At 43.5% G+C, this 23,042-nt stretch overlaps 2 protein-coding genes across 6 annotated transcripts in view; both read left to right on the top strand.

The window, feature by feature from the left end:
- Window positions 1–23,042, top strand: part of LOC114645176 (NACHT, LRR and PYD domains-containing protein 1b allele 4-like) — a 140,802-nt gene that overhangs the window by 83,876 nt on the left and 33,884 nt on the right. The gene's annotated exons all lie outside the window — the stretch shown is intronic.
- Window positions 1–23,042, top strand: part of LOC114645174 (NACHT, LRR and PYD domains-containing protein 3-like) — a 98,622-nt gene that overhangs the window by 43,667 nt on the left and 31,913 nt on the right. For 2 of the 4 annotated variants that reach the window (XM_051921815.1, XM_051921814.1), the window contains 2 exons: window positions 8,339–8,443; window positions 21,579–21,752. The exons of 1 other annotated variant lie outside the window; for it this stretch is intronic. In XM_051921815.1, coding sequence (XP_051777775.1) covers window positions 8,339–8,443; window positions 21,579–21,752 — 279 coding nt within the window. The remainder of the gene's footprint in view (window positions 1–8,338; window positions 8,444–21,578; window positions 21,753–23,042) is intronic. One more of the 4 variants, XM_051921816.1, reaches the window with a different exon arrangement.

The raw sequence follows: 23,042 nt of genomic DNA, 5'->3' as shown, positions 1-23,042 counted from the left end.
TTTCCATATCTTAACAGGGATTAGGAAAGCATGAGAATGAAAGGAACAGGAAGGTGCTACAATGAGTTTATTTTTGAGTAATGTACAGCACACCTGACTGGTCTCCTTTATGAATTCATATCTCTAGATATAATCTTCATTTGGATTTTGATCTTTGTTTGTCCGCGAATGAATTAGAAGAAGAAGCACTAGATGGCAGTAGAGAGACAGCTAAAACATAGGCATTGCATTAAGAATCTCCTCCAGGCTTATAGTACTGAAGACTGTAGTACTCCAGTCACACCTCAAAACACAGACATTCAAACTAAAGAAATTGTTGTGCTTTAAATTAACTAATCTTTATATATAATCTTCATTTGGATCTTGATCTTTGTTTGTCCGCAAATTCATGTTCCCCTGACACTGCCTTGGTTGTTACTTTTCTTTACAAACACTGTCGATACCACTCTTTGTGTTTAGATCTGGCGTTGACACCTGCTTCGTTGTCGAGACTGTGGTTTTTTCTGTTTCTGTCCACCGTCGTTGGCAGCACTTCGTCCAAATTGAATGTTCACCCGCTTCTTGGAGTTGGCAGTCAGAGTATATAAGTCGGACACGCTTCTGTGATTTTCCATCAGTCTGCGTTTGGAGTTCAAGAAAGAAACATTGGTTCTTCCTTACTCTTTGGATTGCCACAAAGCAACCTGCGAGATTGGAGAAAGGTTGAGAACAGATCGTGAGAGGAAACGACAGCGTCGTGAAAACGAGACGGACTGTGAACAGAGAGAAGCAGAAATGCTCCTCCACCACCACATAATTACTATTCGGACAGTGATTCTGAGTAGGCCGTTCCTATTGAATCAATGTCCAAGGGTTTTGTTTTGTAATTTTGTTTCTCTTATATCCATCCATCCATCCATCCATTGTCTCCCGCTTACCCAAGGTCGGGTTGCGGGGGCAGCAGCTTGAGCAGAGATGCCCAGACTTCCCTCTCCCTGGCCACTTCTTCTAGCTCTTAAGGGAGAATCCCAAGGCGTTCCCAGGCCAGTTGAGAGACATAGTCCCTCCAGCGTGTCCTGGATCTTCCCCGGGGCCTGCTCTCGGTTAGACGTGCCCGTAACACCTCACCAGGGAGGCATCCTGATCAGATGCCCGAGCCACCTCATCTGACTCCTCTCGATGCGGAGGAGCAGCGGCTCTACTCTGAGCCCCTCCCGGATGACTGAGCTTCTCACCCTGTCTTTAAGGGAAAGCCCAGACACCCTGCGGAGGAAACTCATTTCAGCCGCTTGTATTCGTGATCTCATTCTTTCGGTCACTACCCATAGTTCATGACCATAGGTGAGGGTAGGAACATAGATCGACTGGTAAATTGAGAGCTTCGCCTTGTGGCTCAGCTCCTTTTTCACCACGATAGACCGATGCAGCTCCCGCATTACTGCGGATGCCGCACCGATCCGCCTGTCGATCTCACGCTCCATTCTTCCCTCACTCGTGAACAAGACCCCGAGATACTTGAACTCCTCCACTTGGGGCAGGATCTCGCTACCAACCCTGAGAGGGTACTCCACCCTTTTCCGGCTGAGGACCATGGTCTTGGATTTGGAGGTGCTGATTCTCATCCCAGCCGCTTCACACTCGGCTGCGAACTGATCCAGAGAGAGCTGAAGATCACGGCCTGATGAAGCAAACAGGACAACATCATCTGCAAAAAGCAGTGACCCAATCCTGAGCCCACCAAACCGGACCCCCTCAACGCCCTGGCTGCGCCTAGAAATTCTGTCCATAAAAGTTATGAACAGAATCGGTGACAAAGGGCAGCCCTGGCGGAGTCCAACTCTCACTGGAAACGGGTTCAACTTACTGCCGGCAATGCGGACCAAGCTCTGGCACCGATCGTACAGGGACCGAACAGCCCTTATCAGGGGGGCCGGTACCTCATACTCTCGGAGTACCCCCCACAGGATTCCCCGAGGGACACGGTCAAATGCCTTTTCCAAGTCCACAAAACACATGTAGACTGGTTGGGCAAACTCCCATGCACCCTCCAGGACCCTGCTAAGGGTATAGAGCTGGTCCACTGTTCCGCGACCAGGACGAAAGCCACACTGTTCCTCCTGAATCCGAGGCTCAACTATCCGACGGACCCTCCTCTCCAGGATCCCTGAATAGACTTTTCCAGGGAGCCTGAGGAGTGTGATCCCTCTGTAGTTGGAACACACCCTCCGATCCCCCTTCTTAAAGAGGGGGACCACCACCCCGGTCTGCCAATCCAGAGGCACTGTCCCTGATGTCCATGCGATGTTGCAGAGGCGTGTCAACCAAGACAGTCCTACAACATCCAGAGCCTTGAGGAACTCCGGGCGTATCTCATCCACCCCCGGGGCCCTGCCACCAAAGAGGTTTTTGACCACCTCGGTGACCTCAGTCCCATAGATGGGGAGCCCACCTTTGAGTCTCCAGGCTCTGCTTCCTCATTGGAAGGCATGTTAATGGGATTGAGGAGGTCTTCGAAGTACTCCCCTTATCGACCCACAACGTCCCGAGTCGAGGTCAGCAGCGCACCATCCCCACCATACACATTGTTGACACTGCACTGCTTCCCCCTTCCTGAGATGCCGGACGGTGGACCAGAATCTCCTCGAAGCCGTCCGAAAGTCGTTCTCCATGGCCTCCCCAAACTCCTCCCACGCCTGAGTTTTTGCCTCAGCAACCACCAAAGCTGCATTCCACTTGGCCTGCCGGTACCTATCAGCTGCCTTCCCTTATAAAAAATCATAATGCTGTGCAACGAAGGGCCCAGTTCATGACTGACAGCCGCGTTTAAACAGGGGGCCCTTCACAGACAACACTTTAACATGCGCAACGTAGTTGTGCGCACATGGCTAGTTAATAATAGTTTTGTCTGAGTAATGAGTAACGAGGACTTGCTGGAGAAAGTAACAAAGTAAAAAGTACACTATTTGACCTCAAAATGTACTGGGGTTAAAAGTAAAAGTAGCTATGAAAGAAATGTACTCAAGTAAAATACAAATAGCTGAAAAATGTACTTAAGTAAAGTAACAAAATAGTCGTACTTCAAAATTTTACACCTCTGAGTTAACTGAAAACACCAGGGGCCTCATGCACAACACTGTGTGTTGAATTCACACTATAACATGACGTAAGCACAAAGGCGGAAATGTGCTTACGCACAAAAAAATCTGGATGCATAAATCTGTGCGAATGCCAACTTCCACGTTCTTCCGCTCTATAAATCCATGTCAGCGTGAAAAGTAACGCACGTGCACGCGCCTGCTGTCCCGCCCCAACTCCTCCCAGAATCACGCCTCTTTGAATATGCAAATCAAAATAAATAGCCCTTAAGCTCAGTGTTCTGTGAAAAGACAATGGGAAAAGTACGAGGAAAAATTGAAGGATTTCAGCGAAAACCAAGTGGAGGCAAAGGAAAAACGTACTGTTTGTTGGTTTGTTCTGTATTTGATCTTCTTTTTGCTCTGTGTGTGAATAACTACGTGCTTCTTAAACGTGCTTTCTCTTCCTCGAAAAGGACAAAGAATCCATTACATTCATGATATTACAGCTCTCTGAATAATTAAAATACTGAGATGTATACGTGATATCTTTTTCATGATGATAGGAGTTAAAGCATGTCATTAAACATGGGAACACAGTGGCGCAGTGATTGTTCCTGCCTCATGCAAGATGCTTGCTGTGCCATGCGTGGCCTTTGATGAAATAATTTATTGCAGCAGTACTGTCTCTTTCAAACGTACTAACCTCCAATTCCTGTTCTTACTTTTCTTTCTCCAAATACCCAATCGCCACACAATCAGCTCTGTAATAGACATTAAGCCATCTGTAAGCTTAGAACGCAGATTCTTCAAAACTTTTATGGAACATTGAAATATCTTCATAGTACATGTTTAATTATTCTATCCATCTATCCTTCCAGTCCCAACAAAAATACAGCGGGAGGCAGGAACAATCCATGAACGGAGCGCCAGCTCCTCACTAGCGCTATGGCACAGTGTCCTCACATTTTTAATTATTAATAATATAGATTATTTAAATTAAGTTAAAGTTTTATCTGTATAATATAATAAACATATTTTGCTGCATTTCATCTTAAAAATGATATCGTCATCATATGTAAATATGCGCTTTATAAAGTGGCTCAGGTTGTGTAATATAACTGTATCACAAGTTTACAGTGAGGTAATTGTACTTATAAGTACAAACAGTTCTACAAGTGTTTCCTGAAGAGAGGTATTGGCTCTCTGGAAATGTGTTCTTTTCAATTGCGGCATTTTAATTAACCTGAATTTAAATAAAAAGGTATTATCTCTCCCCTGCATGCAATATGACGGTTAAAAGATTACACGAGAACAAAAGGATAAAACTAGCTCTTTACTGACGATTTCACGTGGTATTACAAAACGGGAAGCTTAAGACAGACATATCAAGCATGCGGGAGACTTGATCTGTGCAGTCCATCATCTTTCGTCGCTATGCTGAAAGGATTTTAGCCAGACAGAAGACAGAATCTTCTGCCCGGCCTCGGACGGAAGACATACTCTTCTGCCCGGCCTCGGACGGAAGACATACTCTTCCGCCCGGAAGCTTCAAAGTGTTGGCCGTAGGTGTCCATTCTTATACTGGTTGCTCCATGTGCAGACTCTTGGCTCTGTACCTAAACAAGGACAGGAACGTACTCAAACCCCACCTTCAAACATTCAGGAATAGCACAATGCCCACATACAGTTCCCATTCTCCCAACAAGGAAAGCTTTCTGTGCTGACAGAAGACAGGAATATATTAGTCTGCCTTTAGGCTGACTATGCAATTCTCCAGTTGTCTGTGGCCATCTTGTCCTGTGCTTGGCTCGGCAATTCTAAATGCTGATACTGTGCCTGTGTACCATATTTGGTCTGCCTGTATGAATGAATCCATAACAGTGGGCACAGAGAACATTAAACTTAATAAAAAACACATAGTATACCAACAAGGAGCACTTGATGGACTGATTGAGTGCGTTTAGAGTTTTTGGGATGAAACTGTTTCTGAACCGCGAGGTCCCTACATGAAAGGCTCTGAAGTGTTTATCGTATGGGAGAAGTTCAATAGACAGCATGGCTGAGGCAGCGTGTGCTTAATGCTGTATACCGATAATTCTCTTTCCGATCAGCTGCTGTAGATCTGTGATTCCCCACTCAGATACAGTGATATAAATACTCTGAATGGTGCAGGGTGAGTAATATGGAAAAAGATGATCCGCTGTGGCAACCCCTAACGGAAGCAGCTTAAAGAAGAAGAAGGTGCAGTGAGAGTAACAATGCTAAAGCAGCTATTGTATTTAGAATAGTTAGACCATTCTTTGGACCATCATATTGTTACAGGTTAATTACAATCAGATACATTAAAGTAATAAAAAATATGCTGTTAATTTCAGTGTATTTTTAAAGACACGTCAGGGATGTGGATCTAAAAAAGAAAGGGAAACCACACAGGAACAGTAGCACTACTTTGACGCTGGGTGCTGCCAGTCTGAAAAACCGAGCGGAGAATTTGCTTACGGCAGGGTTGGAGCTACTGTGAAAATGTGTGTGGCTTTACACAAAGTTTAGGTTTTATACATCGCGATTTGAACATGGAAATGTTCTTACACAACATTTTTGTGCGTACACACCGTTTATACATGAGGCTCCAGGTGTTCGTGGAATTGACTGAGCCTCGATTAGAAAACAAGGCCTATTCAAGTAAGGCATCATCATCTAAGTCTCAACTTCATAAATGCTCTTCGTGGAATACCACCCTGCAGGACTGACTGATGGCGTGTTGTCAGATACTTAGGGGTCTTATAAGACATCCTGGACAAACACACCTGATCTGTCATCTTGGAAAGAACATCCTCCATCACAGAGCCAAGAGTAATAATAGCAATAATAATAATAACTACTGCCATGACCGTCCCCTCACATTATGACTGTGCTGTTCCTTCACACTCGGGTGACTCTCGTTCTTCATTTGTCTCCTGACTTTGTCAAAAGATAACAAATTTGTGAATTCTCTGTGACTGATGGCCTTCAGTGTACATTCATAACTTGAACCCTTATTTATATTATCTGAATATCCATGATATTGTTTGTAAAAGTTCCTAAAGGTCCTACCATCTTTAGTTCTCACACTTTCTGTCCACTTGCCTGACCTGCCTGATTTACTAAAAAAGAGACATCAGAAAAAACAGAAAAGTCAGTCCTGAAGAAACAATCAGCTGTTGTGAGAAATTCAAACAGTGAGGACACAAAGATACCAGTCATGTGACCCCCAAACATCCTGTCTAGTCATGTGATGAAGTGTTGTGTATTTTCAGTTCCTGCCAGCAGATGGCGATGTCAGCATGTCACTCATTCATTTGATCAAATCTCTTGAAATGAATGTGCAGAGCTGGAGGTGGACAGCAGTGGTCAGCAGTCATGGGGTCACTTCACATTCTACTCAGACAAAGAGACTCTCACACCATCTCTCTGCTGGGCTTTGGGATGCTGACCATCTGTAGACAGAGTAAGAAAACTGAGCTCAACAACACTGAGGCCTTTATTTGACAGAGGTCAGCTGGTCCATGGCACCAGTCAGTATGTCAGGTCTTGTTGGCTAAGGACAGAAGTGTCACATGTCAGTTGTATACTCTCTATCCATTATGTCATTCATTTAAAGTGTAGGTCTAGTCTTAACTAGTCTAGTCTAGTCTAATCAAGGTGTCACAATAGACCTGATAAAGTGTCCTAATTGTCTACCCTTGATGTCATCTTGACAGTCAGACAAAGTGTCCACATGCCCTGTTTGGTGAATGACAGACAGAATTCTGAGTTTGTCACTTTGTTGTCACCAACTGTCACAGCTCCATCTGGAAATTCATTTGGAGAACAACATAAGTCTAGTAAGACCACATTCCATCAGTCAGGATGATTTGAATAACAAAAGACATACCCAGGCATGCAGAGCCTTTATGGGCAGCATTGGCATTGGGTTTAAATTTGGTTTCATTTCAGATGTGAGCAGGTCAGTGACACACTTGAATGTTCAGCTCTGCTTGTAGTTGTCATGTCACTTACTGAGACCCCAGGCTGTATGTGTGTGTCTATCTTTGTATATATATAAACATGATTAACACAGTGGGTTCTCATTGTGGAATGGCATGAAGGAAAAAAGAGAACTGAAAGACATACAATTTTAGATGATATACTGACGAGACTGACCTGAGACACAAGTGACAAGTGTCTGAATGGGGATTTTAATGAGGTGACAATGATGAATATAAAGTGAGGAATTGTAGGGGAAGTGATGACAATGAAAGTGGACTGAGGTGACAAGTTCAGAGTGTGATATTGACTGTTCTGACTTCATTAAACAGGTCTTTCTGGTCACTCATCGTCCTCACATGGTGACAGTTGCTCCTCATGTTGTCCTGTCAACAATCCAGTCAAATTGTTACTGACATGTCTGACAAACAAGCCACATGTGGACACGATAAACAGGAATGGACTGAAATAGAGAACTGCGTTTAATGGAGTAGAAAACACAAAGGTGCTGAGCTGATGCCCTCCTCACTTATGTGAATTCATCAGATGAAACTGCATGGAGAAAAAAATAAGAAAAACTGAAGAAGAGTTAAAAAAAAGAAAGAAATAAAATGAGAGACAGACAGCCATGAAATCCCTATGTGTGTCTTGTCTTCACACCACATGATGTTTATCCCTCTGTGCTTCTCCATACAATCCCAGTGTTGTCTTATTACATTTCTTCTCTAATTGTGTCTCACTACAGAGGAGACTCCAGCAGCTCACATGCATTTTGTTTTTCTGCTCTTCTTGCTCCTCTTTGACTTCTTATTTCATTCCCAAGATGCTCTTTCGTCTGCTGTGGTCAGTGTGTCACTCTAGATGGACGTCACGGTCAGCACAATCAGTGAGGTTTCAGTCTTTGTGACAACTGGCAGGATGTTTGTTTGGGTTACTCTGGTGTTGTGTGGCTTCTCTGTCAGTCTGTCTGTTCCTCTTCATGTCCTCCACATCCACAGACGCTCTGTAGTACACCAAGGGACACTGGAGGTCTATGGTGCTTTTCAGTTTTCCCAGAATTCTTTTCTTTCCTTAGCCATCTTTTTTGCTGCCCATTCTCCTACTCCCAGCTGTTCTTTGATGTCATCAGCCCATCTTGTTGCTGGTCTTCCTACTTGCTGTTTCCAGTTTCTTGTTCTCTCTGTCATCATTGTGATGAGCCTCTCCTCTCCCATCCTGCATGTATGACCTGAAAGACCCAACTTGTGTTCCTGACACTTCTGTCTTTATTTCCACAGCCTCAGGTCATGTGGTCTCACCTCCAGATGTTGCTCAGCTCTCTCTTCAGTCCTTTCATCTCCAAACTCACGACTTGTCGAACTGGATATGGGCAGCAGGAACAGGTACTTTTTATTTTACTCAAATATCAACTATAACAAATTTGAAGATTTGGGTGTGGATCAGCTGCGTGAGGGGCTGAGGAGTGAAAACTGCAAATTAGAGAAACTGAGGTGAGTAAACAACAAGTGTGTGTATGTGTGTTTGTTTGTTGAATGGCATATCTTCAAACTTTATGGCTGTGACTGTTTTACCCCCACATTACAAACGCTGTGTTTAATCAGGACAGACTGCAGTGTCAGATTTAGACAGACATGCAGATGGACGTGAGGTGGACTCACATTAAATAAATGAAGACAGCATTGTGACCCTGAGCCCCTCCTCCACAGTGGCCACTGTCATTGTTCTCTCCATTCAGTCTTTAATTTTCTTTCTTGTCCCACAATGCCACACTTAATCTTGTCCCCCATCCTCCATTGTCACTTTCCTCCCTCACACTCCTCTGATGTCCTCACTAAAGTTTGTTAAAAGTCACTGAAACAGAATAAGAAGAAGAAACACTGTGAGTGGGGGCAGAAGAGCTGACTAGAGTGGCTGTAGACAAAGTGGAGCAGAACTGAGGTGACAGACAGGAACAATGAGTGCAGGATATCAGAGATAAGGAGAGACAAGAGAAGGAGAGAAAGAGAGAGAAGTCAGAAGAGAAGAAAAGGGAGGAATAAAAGAAGAGTATTATGAGAAGGAGTGAGAGCGGAACATACAAAGGAACAGGAAGAAAGGCTGACAGCAGCAGTAGGAGTTACCAGCCAACTACAGCATGGAGTCTGCATGGTCTTCCAGTGTTTGTATTGGTTCCCTCCAACTTTGCTAGTCTCCTTCCATAGTCCAAAGATCTTCATGTTAAATGGATTGGCATTAATAAATTGTGTTTGTGTGTGTGTTCACCCTGTGCTGGACTGGCCACCCGTCCAGGTGTTGTTTCTGCCTTGTGCCTGATGCATGCTGGGATAGACTCCAGCTGCTCCTTGACCCAGCTCAGAATAAGCAGATTAGTAACTTAGATGGACTAATGGTGAATGATGTTGAACCTGAGTCTACAGTCAATGATCTGAGTTTACCAAACACCACAAACAACTGACTGGTCAACAGAGACACAAGACATTATGGGAAACAGAAGGAGTGGGAGAAAGAAAAGGAGATGGGAACTGAGGACTTTGGAAAAGAGGAGTAGGAGAAGGGATAAGAACTGAGAACTGAACATAAATACAAAGAGGGCAGTGACAGAGCATCACCACTAGAGGGCAGAGCTGAGCGGGGGACTTGAAGACCTGCAGATCAGGCTGATTATTATTTTTATTATTACTTACTGTTTGCCTGATGCCTTTATAAAAGGTGACATACAACATCTGAGATACAATTGGCTCTATTTTTTATAGGCAGGTGAAGTGACTCGCTTGTGGTCACACAGTGTCAGTAATAGAATTAAAACCCACAGCCTCAAGGTCTGAAGTTCAAAACCAAAACCACTACAACAAACTGGGTATTGCTGGGAGATGAATGTGTTTGGTCTGTCATCTTGGAATAAACTTCCTCCATTGTCAAGCACTCTTTAGGAAAGGCAAAACAAATCATAAAGGATTTGTCACACATCATGGACATTTGTCTCCCTCCTTCCATCAGACAGGTGCTACTGAACTATGAACACCTGAACTGTGAGATTTAAGAGCAGTTTCTACACCCCAGTAATAACGCTGATCAACTGTCATATGTTTGCAATCAAAAGAGTGAATGAAGTGGAACAACGTCTGAGGTTCTTGTGTATGTGACGTCGTGCTTAGTATTATTATTATTTACTGGGGTGATTATTAAGATTAGATTGAAAGTTGAACTTTTTCTCTACCTGATGTTTTATGTTGAAATTTTTTGTCCTGTTTTATTACAAATTAGTAGAAGGACTAAAAAACTGAACTCGACACCACTGAGGCTTTACTGGATGGAGGTCAGCTGGTCAATGGCACTGGTCAGCATGTCAGGTCTGAATGGCCGAGGACAGAAGTGTCACATGTTAGTCTTGTCCTCACTGTCCATTATGTCATTGATCCTAAAGTCCAGTCCAGTCTGTGTCCTTAATGGTGTCTCAATAAACACACAGAGTGTCCTCATCGTCTGGTTAGTGTGACATCAGGAGAGTCCATCAGGATAAACAGTCGAGTATCAAGCTCTCCAGTGTCCAGTAGTGACCCTCATTCTGCATGGTGTCCTACAAATCAGACAAAGCGCCTTCAATTCAATTAAATTTTATTATCCTAAGAGGGTAATTTAGTTTTTCATCAGGTTTTACAGAAGAGACCACAACATAAATTAAATGTTAAGTACAGTCATCAAACATAAACTTCGTACAAATAAATAAAATAAGCATTGAGCATAATACTAATACATATTAGACATCAAAATTAAACCAGCATTTACTCTTAACTGATGATTGGTGCAAATGCTACTCTTCATCATGTCATGATTTAAGGATGTGGGTGTTTATTAAAACTGAATATATTTAGATTAATAGCAGTTGGAATGTAACAGAATTTGTACTGGTTGGTTATTATCCTTGGAAAGTTGAACCTGTGACTTGGCGGTGAAACCAGGAATTGTGAATGTAGTGGACGAGTCGTGTCTGACAGAAGACCCTCTGCTGTCTGTAACACTTGCTTGTTAAACAGGTTTGTGAGCTCAGACTGTTCACACCTTGCTATTTTACTGCTCCATTTTCCAATTTGGTTTATTCTCTTTTTGTTTTTGACATTAAGATTTCCAAACCTGGCTAGCTATCCATAAATACAAACAGACTAAACACAAGATTTATAAAAGAGTGTCATCATTGAAGGACTCACATTACAAAGACTCGGCTTCCTTAAACAGTTGAGCTGCTGCTGTTCCTTTTTGCCGATGGCTTCTGTGCTTCACTTAAAAGTCAGCTGATTGTCCTCAGATATTTATAACTGTCAATGATCTCCACTGCCTGCTCTTTGATGAACGTTTCTTGTTGGTGACTGGTGCTGCTTCTAAGTTTATTAGTTCATTAGTTTTTGTAACATTGAGTTGTAGAAAAGACTCATCATACCAGTTCACAAAGTCATCTCCCACTGGACCAGGACTGGTTTCATTCACACTCAGTAGGCTAACAATCACTGAGTCATCAGCACAGATTAAGATGAACCTGTCCTCAAATTTACTGAGACCACCATTAGTGTAGAGGAGTACAAAAGAGGTGAAAGAACAGTGGGGACCTCTGGATGAGGACAACATGTCAGACAGACGGCCATTGACTTTCCTGTTAAAAAAGTCAATCAGCCATCCTACCAAACTGAAGTCGAAATTAAATTCTTTAATAAGTCTTTGTGCAAGAAGATGAGGCTGAATGGTGTTAAAGGCTGAAGAGAAGTCAACAAACAGGAGCCTCACATGAGTCTTGGTGCTCTACAAGGGGTCATACAAGAGATGAAGCAAAGTGACATAAAAACATAAGACTTTTGACAAACGTGAGGAGACCATTCAGTCCATCACTACCGTTTGTTTCACAAATAGCTAAACTGTCCCAATGTCTCATCCAGATTCTTCTTAAAGGTCGTCAAGGCTTCTGCTTCAACTCCATGTCTCAGTAGTTTGTTCCAGAGTCCCACAACTCTTTGCATAAATAAATTCTTTCCGTATTCAGTTTTAAATACACTTCCTCTTAAAGTTTCACTGATGTCCTCAGGTATGAGATTCACCCTTAATTTGAAAGAATTCTGCTGATCTCCTTTATCGATGTCTTTGGGGATTTTAAATACTTGGATGAGGTCCCCACACCGTCTCCTGTGCTCAGATTAAACAGGTTTAAAATTGTCAGAGTCCGTCACAGTAGGACATATCCTTAAGTCCCATGATGCACCTGGCTGCTCTCCTCTGCACACCTTAAAATGCTGTTATGTCTTTCTTTTACTTTGGTGACCAGAACTACACACAACACTCCAGATGTGGTCTCACTAGTGCATTATATAGTTTGAGCCTAACATCACTTGACTTATCTTCAACAGTTTTGATTATATAAAGTAACCTTTTATTTGCCTTTTCTTTGCTTCTGTACATTGCTTAGTTAATGAAAATGTTGTGTGAATATAAACCCCAAAATTCTTGTCAGAGGTCTCTTCCTGTGGCTCAGTGTCTCCCATCTTGTATTTATAATTGATGTTCTTTTTGCCCACATGTTGCACTTTGCACTTTTTTACATTAAATTCCATTTTTCAGGTGTTCACCCAGTTCTGAAGCTTGTCCAGGTCTTTTTGAATTATTTTTGATGTCTCCTCAGTGTCTACCACCCCTCCAAGTTTAGTGTCATTTGTGAATTTCACAAGTTTACTAACTACACCAGAATTAATTAATGAGGGTCCAAGGACAGACCCCCTGAAGGACTCCACTGATAACCTCACTCCATTCTCCTCTTATCTGTACTCTTTATCTCCAGCCAGTTAACCAACTAGAGATCCAGTTTTGTAGGTTACCTCAGATGCTTACAGCTTCTACTTTCAGAATTAATTTTTGGTGTGGGATGATTAAGATTGAGGCTTTTTGAAAGTCTACGTGAATTATGTTGTAGGTATAGTCTCCAAAGTATAAGGCGAGTTCAAGCACAGGTAAAACATGTGCCGAAAGAAATCTCTCAGTCCAAAAGTTTGTTTTAAAAATATTTAGTGAAAATTAAAAGCAAATAATCCACACAAGAAAAAAGAAAAAGATTGTTACACATGTAGAGTAAAAGACAAAAAAAAAGAAAAATGTATCTTCTCTAAACTTAGCTTTTCTTGAGAAACTTTAGTTATTTCTGTACTTAAAAGTTCTTTACTTCTTCTTCTATACTTAAAGATTCTTAACTTCTTCTTCTGTACACCTTAAATGTATGATGCAGCACTTAAATTAAGAGCTTTGTCTTACATGTTACTTAACACACTCAAAAAGCACGTAGGCCCGGTTTAAAACCATGTGCCCTATACACCTACAAATGGCAAGGCCAGTTACTATCTGAGAATAATGTTTAGTCAGAGCAGTTAGAAATGGCTAGAATACACCAATTCAGTTCTACTTATGGGGGTTATAGGGACATCCCATGTATTATGCATTGTCATTTAGTAAAACATTTATGAATCTTATGTAACTAGGAAATGGCTCTTACAGTAGGATTTGTTTTTGTCATTTATTCCAATTGCATCTCCCAAAAAATCTAAAAGATTGACTTGGCAGGACCTTCCTCTCATAAACCTATGCAGGCTGTTATTTAGTATATTATTTTCGTTTCCGTAGCTTTCTAATTTATTTCTTATGATGGTTTGTATAATTTTGCATGGCCAATAAGTCAGACTTATTGTCCTGTAATTGCTAAGATCCATTTTGTGTCCCTTCTTGAAGATTGGTGTCACATTTTCAACTTTCCAGTACTCGGGTGTTTCTCCTTCCTGAAGTGACTACTCAGATCTGCCTACTAAGAGTTTATAGATGACGTCTTTCATTTCTTTCAATACAATCAGTGAGATCCCATCAGATCGAGGGATTTTATTAGGCTCCAACATACTGAGGGCTTGAAGCACGACTGACTCTTCTTTATTAAAATCTATGAACTCAGTTTGTTTTTACTTCTACACGAGGCATTCCACTTGTTTCTTCCTATGTAAATGCTTGGGTGAAATATTTGTTCAGTTCATTTGCTGTTTCAAAACATTTTCAATGATTTCTCCATTCATGTCCTTAAGGTTTCTTAAATTTTCCTTTATTGTCTTTTTAATGTAGTTGTACTGAAAAAAAGACCTTGTTGTTTGTTTTGGCTTCTTTTGTAATTTTTATTTCAATTTCTCTTTTGATGTTTCAAATCTCTTGCTGTAGTGTCTGGTATTCCTCTATGTCACAATTATCAATTATCTGTTTTTTTTTTGTTTGTTTGTTTGTTTGCTTGCTTGTTTGTTTGTTTGTTTGTTTTTAATTTTCTGGTACAGTGATCTTTTCAGATTTAATTTTTGTATTATTCTCCTTTTTATCAGTTTTGGCTCATTTGAAGTTCTTTTGTTTTATTGTTTTTTGAAATGAATTCTTTTTGAGTCTGAATCAGAAGATCTCTGAAGTGACACCAACTGTCATTTAGAATTTATGAGGTTTTGCGTTCCCATTTATTGTTTTACAGATTCTTCCTCATCCCCATAAAGTCTGCTTTCCTCAAGTTAGAAGTCTTAATTTTGATGTATCAAAAATTCTCAGTATCTTCTGTTCTTATTCCTCTGTCTTTATTGTTTGAGCAGATGAGATCTCGATAGGCGTCACCACATGTTCAGATTGAGACAAACTGGGTGAATAAACAGCCATTTGCCATCTGCACCATTTCAGTTTCCTCTTTTGTATTCCTGACAGTTAATGTTTGGAAAGTTCAAATCCCCATGACCACTACGTTCTCTCTGTGGCACATCAGCCTTATTTGATTAACTAATACGTTATTATCTAACATATCAGAATATGTTAGCCAATAGTAAACTCCAAAAACCAGACCTCTGCCTTTCTTCCTTACTAGCTTAATCCCCAGTGATTCTGATGAATTTCCTCCTTCCATCTTGAAGAGGTCAGCCTGAATATTATCGTTCACATACAGCGCCTCACCTCCTCCTTTCCTTCCTTAGCTGTCTATCTTGAAGCAGGTGTGAACACTAATATGTTATTCCTTTCCGTCACTCTCATTCAGCCATGACTCTGTAATTCCTATAATATCAAAGTCCAAAGTCAATCCTCTCACCTCTTGTTCATGTATTTTATTTCTAATTCTTCTCTCATTAAGGAGTAAACACTTAATGAGGAAAGTTATTTTTGTGCTTTCAGTTGAGTGTTCTTTATGTCAGATTGACTGATTTTTTATGTATTCCTCAGTTTAAATGTCTGCTCACTTCCCTGGAGATTCTCACTCCAAGAATGTTTGTCCCTTTCTCTTGTAGATGTGGTCCATCTCGTCAGTAAATGAAATGTTTACAGTGACAGTCATTCCAGTGGCTGAGAAAAGTCAAACCTTCTTGTTCAAACTAGGCCTTCATCCACACATTATGGCTGAATATTTAATTCTCCTCATGTCATTTGTTGGAAGGACTTCAGAGTAAATGTCTGATCTTGATTTGTCATTTAACTTGTCTCCAAGTCCCTTAATGTGTTCTGCACAGAATATGCACTTCCCCTCTCTAGAAGACTGGTAGTCAAACTGAAAAGGATCTCATAACTGAAAGTTTTCTCCCTCAGGTTCCTCTTTAGAAGTTTCTGAAATGTTTTCATAGCCAGTGATGTTAGAGCCACTGGACTGAAGTCTTTTAGGTTTTTAGGGGTTTTGTTTTTTGCTACCGGTATTCCTGTTTCCACAGCTTTGGGACCTTCCGCTGTTTTAATGATAACTTTGATCCATCCATTCATTCTCTTCCACTTATCTGAGGTTGGGTCGCGGGGGCAGCACCTTGAGCAGAGATGCGCAGACTTCCCTCTCTCTGGCCACTTCTACCAGCTCTTCCGGGGGAATCCCGAGGTGTTCCCAGGCCAGCCAGGAGACATAGTCCCTCCAGCGTGTCCTGGGTCTTCCCCGGGGCATCTTTCCGGTTGGACGTGCCCGGAACACCTCACCAGGGAGGCGTCCAGGAGGCATCCTGATCAGATGCCTGAGCCACCTCATCTGACTCCTCTCGATGCGGGAGGAGCAGTGGCTCTATTCTGAGCTCCTACCGGATGACTGAGCTTCTCACCCTATCTTTAAGGGAAAGCCCAGACACCCTGCAGAGGAAACTCATTTCAGCCGCTTGTATTCGCGATCTCGTTCTTTCGGTCATTACCCATAGCTAATGACCATAGGTAAGGGTAGGAACATAGATTGACTGGTAAATTGAGAGCATTGCCTTATGGCTCAGCTCCTTTTTCACCACGACAGACCGAGGAAGAGCCCGTATCACTGCGGATCCTGCACTGATCCGCCTGTTGATCTCACACTCCATTTTTCCCTCACTCTTGAACAAAACCCTGAGATACTTGAACTTCTCCACTTGGAGCAGGAGCTCGCTCCCAACACTGAGAGGGCACTCCACCCTTTTCCGGCTGAGGACCATGAACTCAGATCTGGAGGTGCTGATTCCCATCCCAGCTGCTTCACACTCGGCTGCGAACCGATCCAGAGAGAGCTGAAGATCACGGCCTGATGAAGCAAACAGGACAACATCATCTGCAAAAAGCAGTGACCCAATCCTGAGCCTACCAGACCGGACCCCCTCAACGCCCTGGCTGCGCCTAGAAATTCTGTCCATAAAAGTTATGAACAGAATCGGTGACAAAGGGCAGCCCTGGCGGAGTCCAACTCTCACTGGAAACGAATTTGACTTACTGCCGGCAATGCGGACCAAGCTCTGACACCGATCATACAGGGACCAAACAGCCCTTATCAGGGGTCCGGTAGCCCATACTCCCGGAGCACCCCCCACAGGATTCCCTGAGGGACATGGTCGAACGCCTTTTCCAAGTCCACAAAACACATGTAGACAGGTTGGGCAAACTCTCATGCACTCTCCAAGACTCTCCCAAGGGTATAGAGCTGGTCCATTGTTCCGCGACCAAGACAAAAACCACACTGTTCCTCCTGAATCCGAAGTTCGACTATCTGATGGACCCTCCTCTCCAGGACCCCCGAATAGACATTTCCAGGGAGGCCGAGGAATGTGATCCCTCTGTAGTTGGAACACACCCTTTGGTCCCCCTTCTTAAAGAGGGGGACCACCACCCCGGTCTGCCAATCCAGAGGCTCTGTCCCCGATGTCCATGCGATGTTGCAGAGGCGTGTAAACCAAGACAGTCCTATAACATCCAGAGCCTTGAGGAACTCCAGGCGTATCTCATCCACCCCCAGGGCCCTGCCACCAAGGAGTTTCTTGACCACCTCGGTGACTCAGAGTCCCCAGGCTCTGCTTCCTCATTGGAAGACATGTTAATGGGATTGAGGAGGTCTTTGAAGTACTCCTCCTACCGACACACAGTGTCCCGAGTCGAGGTCAGCAGCGCACCATCTCCACCATATACAGTGTTGACACTGCACTGCTTCCCCCTCCTGAGATGCTGGATGGTGGACCAGAATCTCCTCGAAGCCTGACGTCATTCTCCATGGACTCCCCAAACTCTTCCCACGCCCGAGTTTTTGCCTTAGCAACCACCAAAGCCGCATTCCGCTTAGCCTGCCGATACCTGTTAACCGCCTCTGAAGTCCCACAGGACAAAAGGGTCCTGTAGAACTCCCCCTTCAACTTGACAGCATCCCTCACTGCCAGTGTCCACCAAAGGGTTCGGGGATTGCCTCCACGACAGGCACCGACCACCTTACGGCCACAGCTCTGGTCAGCCGCCTCAACAATAGAGGCACGGAACATGGTCCATTTGGACTCAATGTCTCCCACCTCCCTCAGGACATGGTCAAAGTTCTGCCGGAGAAGGGAGTTGAAGCTACTTCTGACAGGGGACTCTGCCAGACGTTCCCAGCAGACCCTCACAACACGTTTGGGCCTACCAGGCCTGACTGGCATCCTCCCCCACCAACGAAGCCAATTCACCACCAGGTGGTGATCAGTTGACAGCTCTGCCCCTCTCTTCACCTGAGTGTCCAGGACATGTGGCCGCAAGTCCGACGACACGACCACAAAGTAGATCATCGAACTGAGGCCTACATATGAACACCCCTATGCTTGAACATGGTGTTTGTTATGGACAATCTGTGACGAGCACAGAAGTCCAATTACACAACACCGCTCGGGTCCAGATCGGGGGGAGGGGCCATTCCTCCCAACCACGCTCTTCCAGGTCTCACTGTCATTGCCCACATGATCATTGAAGTCTCCCAGAAGAACGAGGGAGTCCCCAGCAAGTACGCAATCTAGATGGGAGAGCCCAAAAAAACCTCCAGAGACTCCAAAAAGGGTGGGTACTCTGAACTGCTGCTCGGTGCATACGCACAAACAACAGTTAGGACCCATCCCCCCCACCCGAAGGCGGATGGAGGCTACCCTCTCGTCTACCGGGGTAAACCCCAATGAACAGGCTCCAAGTCGGGGGCAATAAGTATGCCCACACCCACTCGGCGCCTCTCACCGGGGCAACTCCAGAGTGGTAGAGAGTCCAGCCCCTCTCAAGGAGATTGGTTCCAGAGTCCGTGCTGTGCGTCGAGGTGAGCCTGACTATATTTAGCTGGAACCTCTTGACCTCGCTCACTACCTCAGGCTGCTTTACCCCTTCAGAGAGGTGACAATCCACGTCCCAAGAGCCAGCTTCTGCAGCCGAGGATTGGACCACCAAGGTCCCTTCCATTTGGCCACCACCCGACTCACACTGCAACCAAATTCCTTGGCACCTCCTACAGGTAGTGAGACCATGGGAAAGGGGACCCACGTTGCCTCTTCGAGCTGTGCCCAGCTGAGCCCCATGGGTGCAGGCCTGGGCACCAGGCACTCACCATCGAGCCCGACCTCCAGGCCTGGCTCCAGAGGGGGGCCCCGGTGACCCGCGTCCGGGCAAGTGAAAACGCCATTAAAATTTCTTAATCATCATAGGAGCTTTTCTGAAACGCTCTTTGTCTCGTCACTCTCCTAGGACCAGTTTGCCTTGGGTGACCCTACCAGGGGCATAAAGCCCCTGACAACAGAACTTCTAGGATCATTGGGACATGCAAACCCCTCCACCACGATAAGGTGGTGGCTTGAGGAGGGGTAATGATAACTTTGAAAATAAAATAAAAAATGGATCTGAGCTACACTACAGACATTTTTAAGAGTCTACCGCAAACATGGTCTGGTCCAGGACTTTTATTTGATTTTAATTTTATAAAAAAGTTCTCTACGTCCTTCTGAACATAAACATCTCTTTCCGTTATCTGAAACCATCTTCTTCAATCCGAGTCCTCGCTCAGTCAAATCAAACTGCTCACATCTCGAGTCATATTCATTAAACCCGTTAGCTCAATCAGAGCAGCAGTTTAAACCACAAACCCTTACGTGATTTTTATTTTTTGACTGATAACAACAACAACATTTATTTATATAGCACATTTTCATACAAAAAGTAGCTCAAAGTGCTTTACATAATGAAGAAAAGAAAAATAAAAGACAAAATAAGAAATTAAAATAAGACAACATTAGTTAACATAGAAAAGGAGTAAGGTCCGATGGCCAGGGTGGACAGAAAAAACAAAAAAAAAACTCCAGAGAGCTGGAGAAAAAAAATAAAATCTGTAGGGGTCCCAGGCCACAAGACCACCCAGTCCCCTCTGGGCATTCTACCTAACATAAATGAAATATGTTTCATTATGATGATGTCCAGCTAAGGATTTAATGTCTTAGCACATTGATCTCAAATTTTGTGTTGACAAATTCTGTTCAGTTTTATCCTTATAATCAACTTTATCTTTTTTAATGTCAAGTTTTAATTCCCATTAAACAGCTTGTGCCTCATTAGTATTTCCTCGTCTAAAGACACTTTTTCTTTTGATATACTAATGACATTATAGATTTGATGTCCCAGGGTTTGTTGATTAGATAGACCTTCACACTTTTAGCTGAGATCAGCAGGTCTTCACAAACAGAAACAGAGCTGCTGATAACATCACAAAGTTCAACTAAATCAGTGCAGGAGTCCATCAACAGATCTCAGTCGGGACAATGATAGCAGCCTTGGAGACTTTGGATTGAATCTTCACTCCAGAGCTTCACTGTCTTCTTGTGACTTTTAAATTCTAAAAAAAGTGTTGAATGTAAGACATAGTGTGGAGTATTTTACAAGAGTTCTGCAGAAATTCAAACAAAGTGCAAATCAGAAAATATGTTTGTGCTTTTGGTGCCTTTGGTCACAAAGGTTAGGCTTCTGATGCTTTGCTCTGAGTGTTCACTTTCAGCGTGTCGACTTAAGCTGTGATTATCGTCTCTGATGACATTGATGGGTGAGCCTTAGGATGAATACAAACAATGGTGACAAATATTTGTGGAAATTCTCTGCATGAGTAGAGTGGTCTGAGTGACATGCTGAGCAGCTCAATGTCTGCAGAGCTCACTGCTTTTCTGACTGTTACTGATTGAGACCCCCATTTAAATATAGACGGGCAGATGCCACCGGGCCCTTTACCTGTGACAATGATGTCTCAATGATGAGCTCCATATCACTGATGGACTCAGAGAGTCACGTCTCATAATGCAGGCTTCTCTGTATTCTGTCTGAACACAAGCTTTAGTTTGTAATTCATCAAGTTGATTAAGTAAGGACTGCATAGTCGCCATTATTACAGTCGAAATGGAATGTGTTGGGTAACCTGTTACCTTAAATGAACCCTTACATATCTGACCCATTTCAGTGTCCTCCACTTGTCACCTTCATCAGACTCATCCTGTCTCTTCAAAGTGGAAAGTTCTGGAAGCAGCTCTGGTCTGTGTCTGCACTCGGCAGGTACCGTCACAGTAGAAACTCCTGGCTGTACTGAATCACTCAGGTAAATAGAAGACACATCTGGACAACAGCAAGAAAAGTGAAAAAGTATCACCAAAATAATAACAACAAATAAAAGTAGACACTCCATAACACTTCAGTGACACATATATTCCTTTTTTCCTGTTCAGAAAATGAACCATAATTAAAAATTAATTGCAACAAATAAATAATCTTAGGCAAAGACAGAGACAAACAGACCTGCTGCTGGTCACCACTAGAGCTGCCAGTCCTGTGTGGTAAATGACAGACAAGAATTCCAGTTTGTCATCCTCACCCCATTGTCACCTGTGACAAGTCCATCTGGTCACCTGAGTGCAGGATGCCGTCAGTCTCATGTCTGTGACGTTCTTATCTAGTGTTGATGTCCACATGTCAGTCTGAATGACTTGGCACCAGTCAGTCCAGCGTGAAGGCAGGAGACCCTGTCAGGTATATAGCGCCTTACTTTATAAGAATGGCATTGGTCTCGTGTTCACACTGCACTTCAGTGAAAAGTCAGAATACAAGTGGCCATTGAACCTTTGTGTTGTTTGTCCTTATGTCTGTCTGTCTGTCTGTCTGTCTGTCTTTCTGTCTGTCTGTCTGTCTGTCTGTCTGTCTGTCTGTCTGTCTGTCTGTCTGTCTGTCCTCACTTTTCTTTCTTTCTCTCTACAGCCTGTCTCTTTGTGGTATCACCTACAGATGTTGCTCAGATCTCTCCTCAGCTCTTTCAGCTATACACTCACGACTGACTAAACTGAACCGGAGGGACAACAACATGGAGGATTCAGGAGTGGATCAGCTGATTGAGGGGCTGAGGAGTGAAAACTGCAAATTAAAGAAACTGAGGTGAGTGAACAACAAGTGAGAGTGTGTCTTTGTGTGTGTGTGTGTGTGTGTGTGTGTGTGTGTGTGTGTGTGTGTGTGTCTGTGTGTGTGTGTGTGTGTGTGTGTATCTCATGAATTTTATTTCTTATCACATTATGACTCTGACTTTTCCACTCCCACAACACAAACGCTGTGTTTAATCAGGACAGACTGCAGTGTCCCTTATGGACAGACAGATGGACGTGAGGTGACACAACTGCAGATTTCCTTTTAATAATTCAATTCATAAAGACAGCATTGTGACCCTGAGCCCCTCCACCACACTGGTCAATCTCCTCATCCTCTCTGTCCAGACCTCTTGTTTTATTTTTTGTCCTACAAGCCCACGTTGTCCATTCTTTATTTTAATCTCATACTTGTTCCTGTCCTCCATTGTCACTTTCCCCCTTACACTCCTCTGATGTCCTTACTAAAGTTTGTTAAAAATCACTAAAATAGAATAAGGACGAGAAACACAGTCAGTGGGAGAAGAAGAGACGACTAAAATAACAGAAGACAAAGAGGAGTGGACAGCAAGAGCTGGACTGAAGTGACAGATAAGGACAAAGAGAACAGTATAGCAAAGATAAGGAGAGACAAGAGAAGGAGATGAACAGAATGAAGAAAAGGATGAATTAAAGAGGAGGACAAGGCAGAGGATAAGGAGAAGGAGAGAGAGGAGGACAGATAGAGCAATAAGAGAAAGGGTGGACAGCAGCAGTAGAAATGGCCAGCCAGCCATACACAGAAAGAGAAGGTGACAGGGAGGAGAGGATTAGGACTGAAGGCAGTGTGGACAGTAAGGTGGGAGGCACAGGAAGTGACCGCCATTATAGCCAAGTGGACTGAAAAGGCCAACATCATTCTACAAGACATGACCCCCAGTTCTATACAGGACATCGACATATATCTGTCAGTGGGCTTAGTGACCGACAGGTGGACACACACATCATGTGCAGTAGACGTCCAGAGACAATGAGAGGATTCTGGGAAGGTGACCTCAGTGGGCGTGTCAGTGAGATACTCCAGTGTGAGGAGTGGCGCCCTCTTGTGTTTGTAACTCACACTTGTGTCTCTTGTGGGACATTAAAACAAGAATCTCACCACATGATAAGTGTAGGCTTTCACATGACTTTCGCAATAATCCAGAATATAGCGTCTTTTTTTATACACACATGATCTTCCCTGATGTCATCACAGGTCCAGATCCTTTCCCTCTCAAATCCTTCTTTTATCTTTTCAATCAGTCAGGGTCTTCCTCAATGCCACCAG

Source organism: Erpetoichthys calabaricus, assembly GCF_900747795.2.
Source record: "Erpetoichthys calabaricus chromosome 1 unlocalized genomic scaffold, fErpCal1.3 SUPER_1_unloc_25, whole genome shotgun sequence".
Lineage (NCBI taxonomy): Eukaryota > Metazoa > Chordata > Cladistia > Polypteriformes > Polypteridae > Erpetoichthys > Erpetoichthys calabaricus.
Note: the sequence above shows the minus strand (reverse complement) of the source record. Positions and strands in the feature narration are given on the sequence as shown.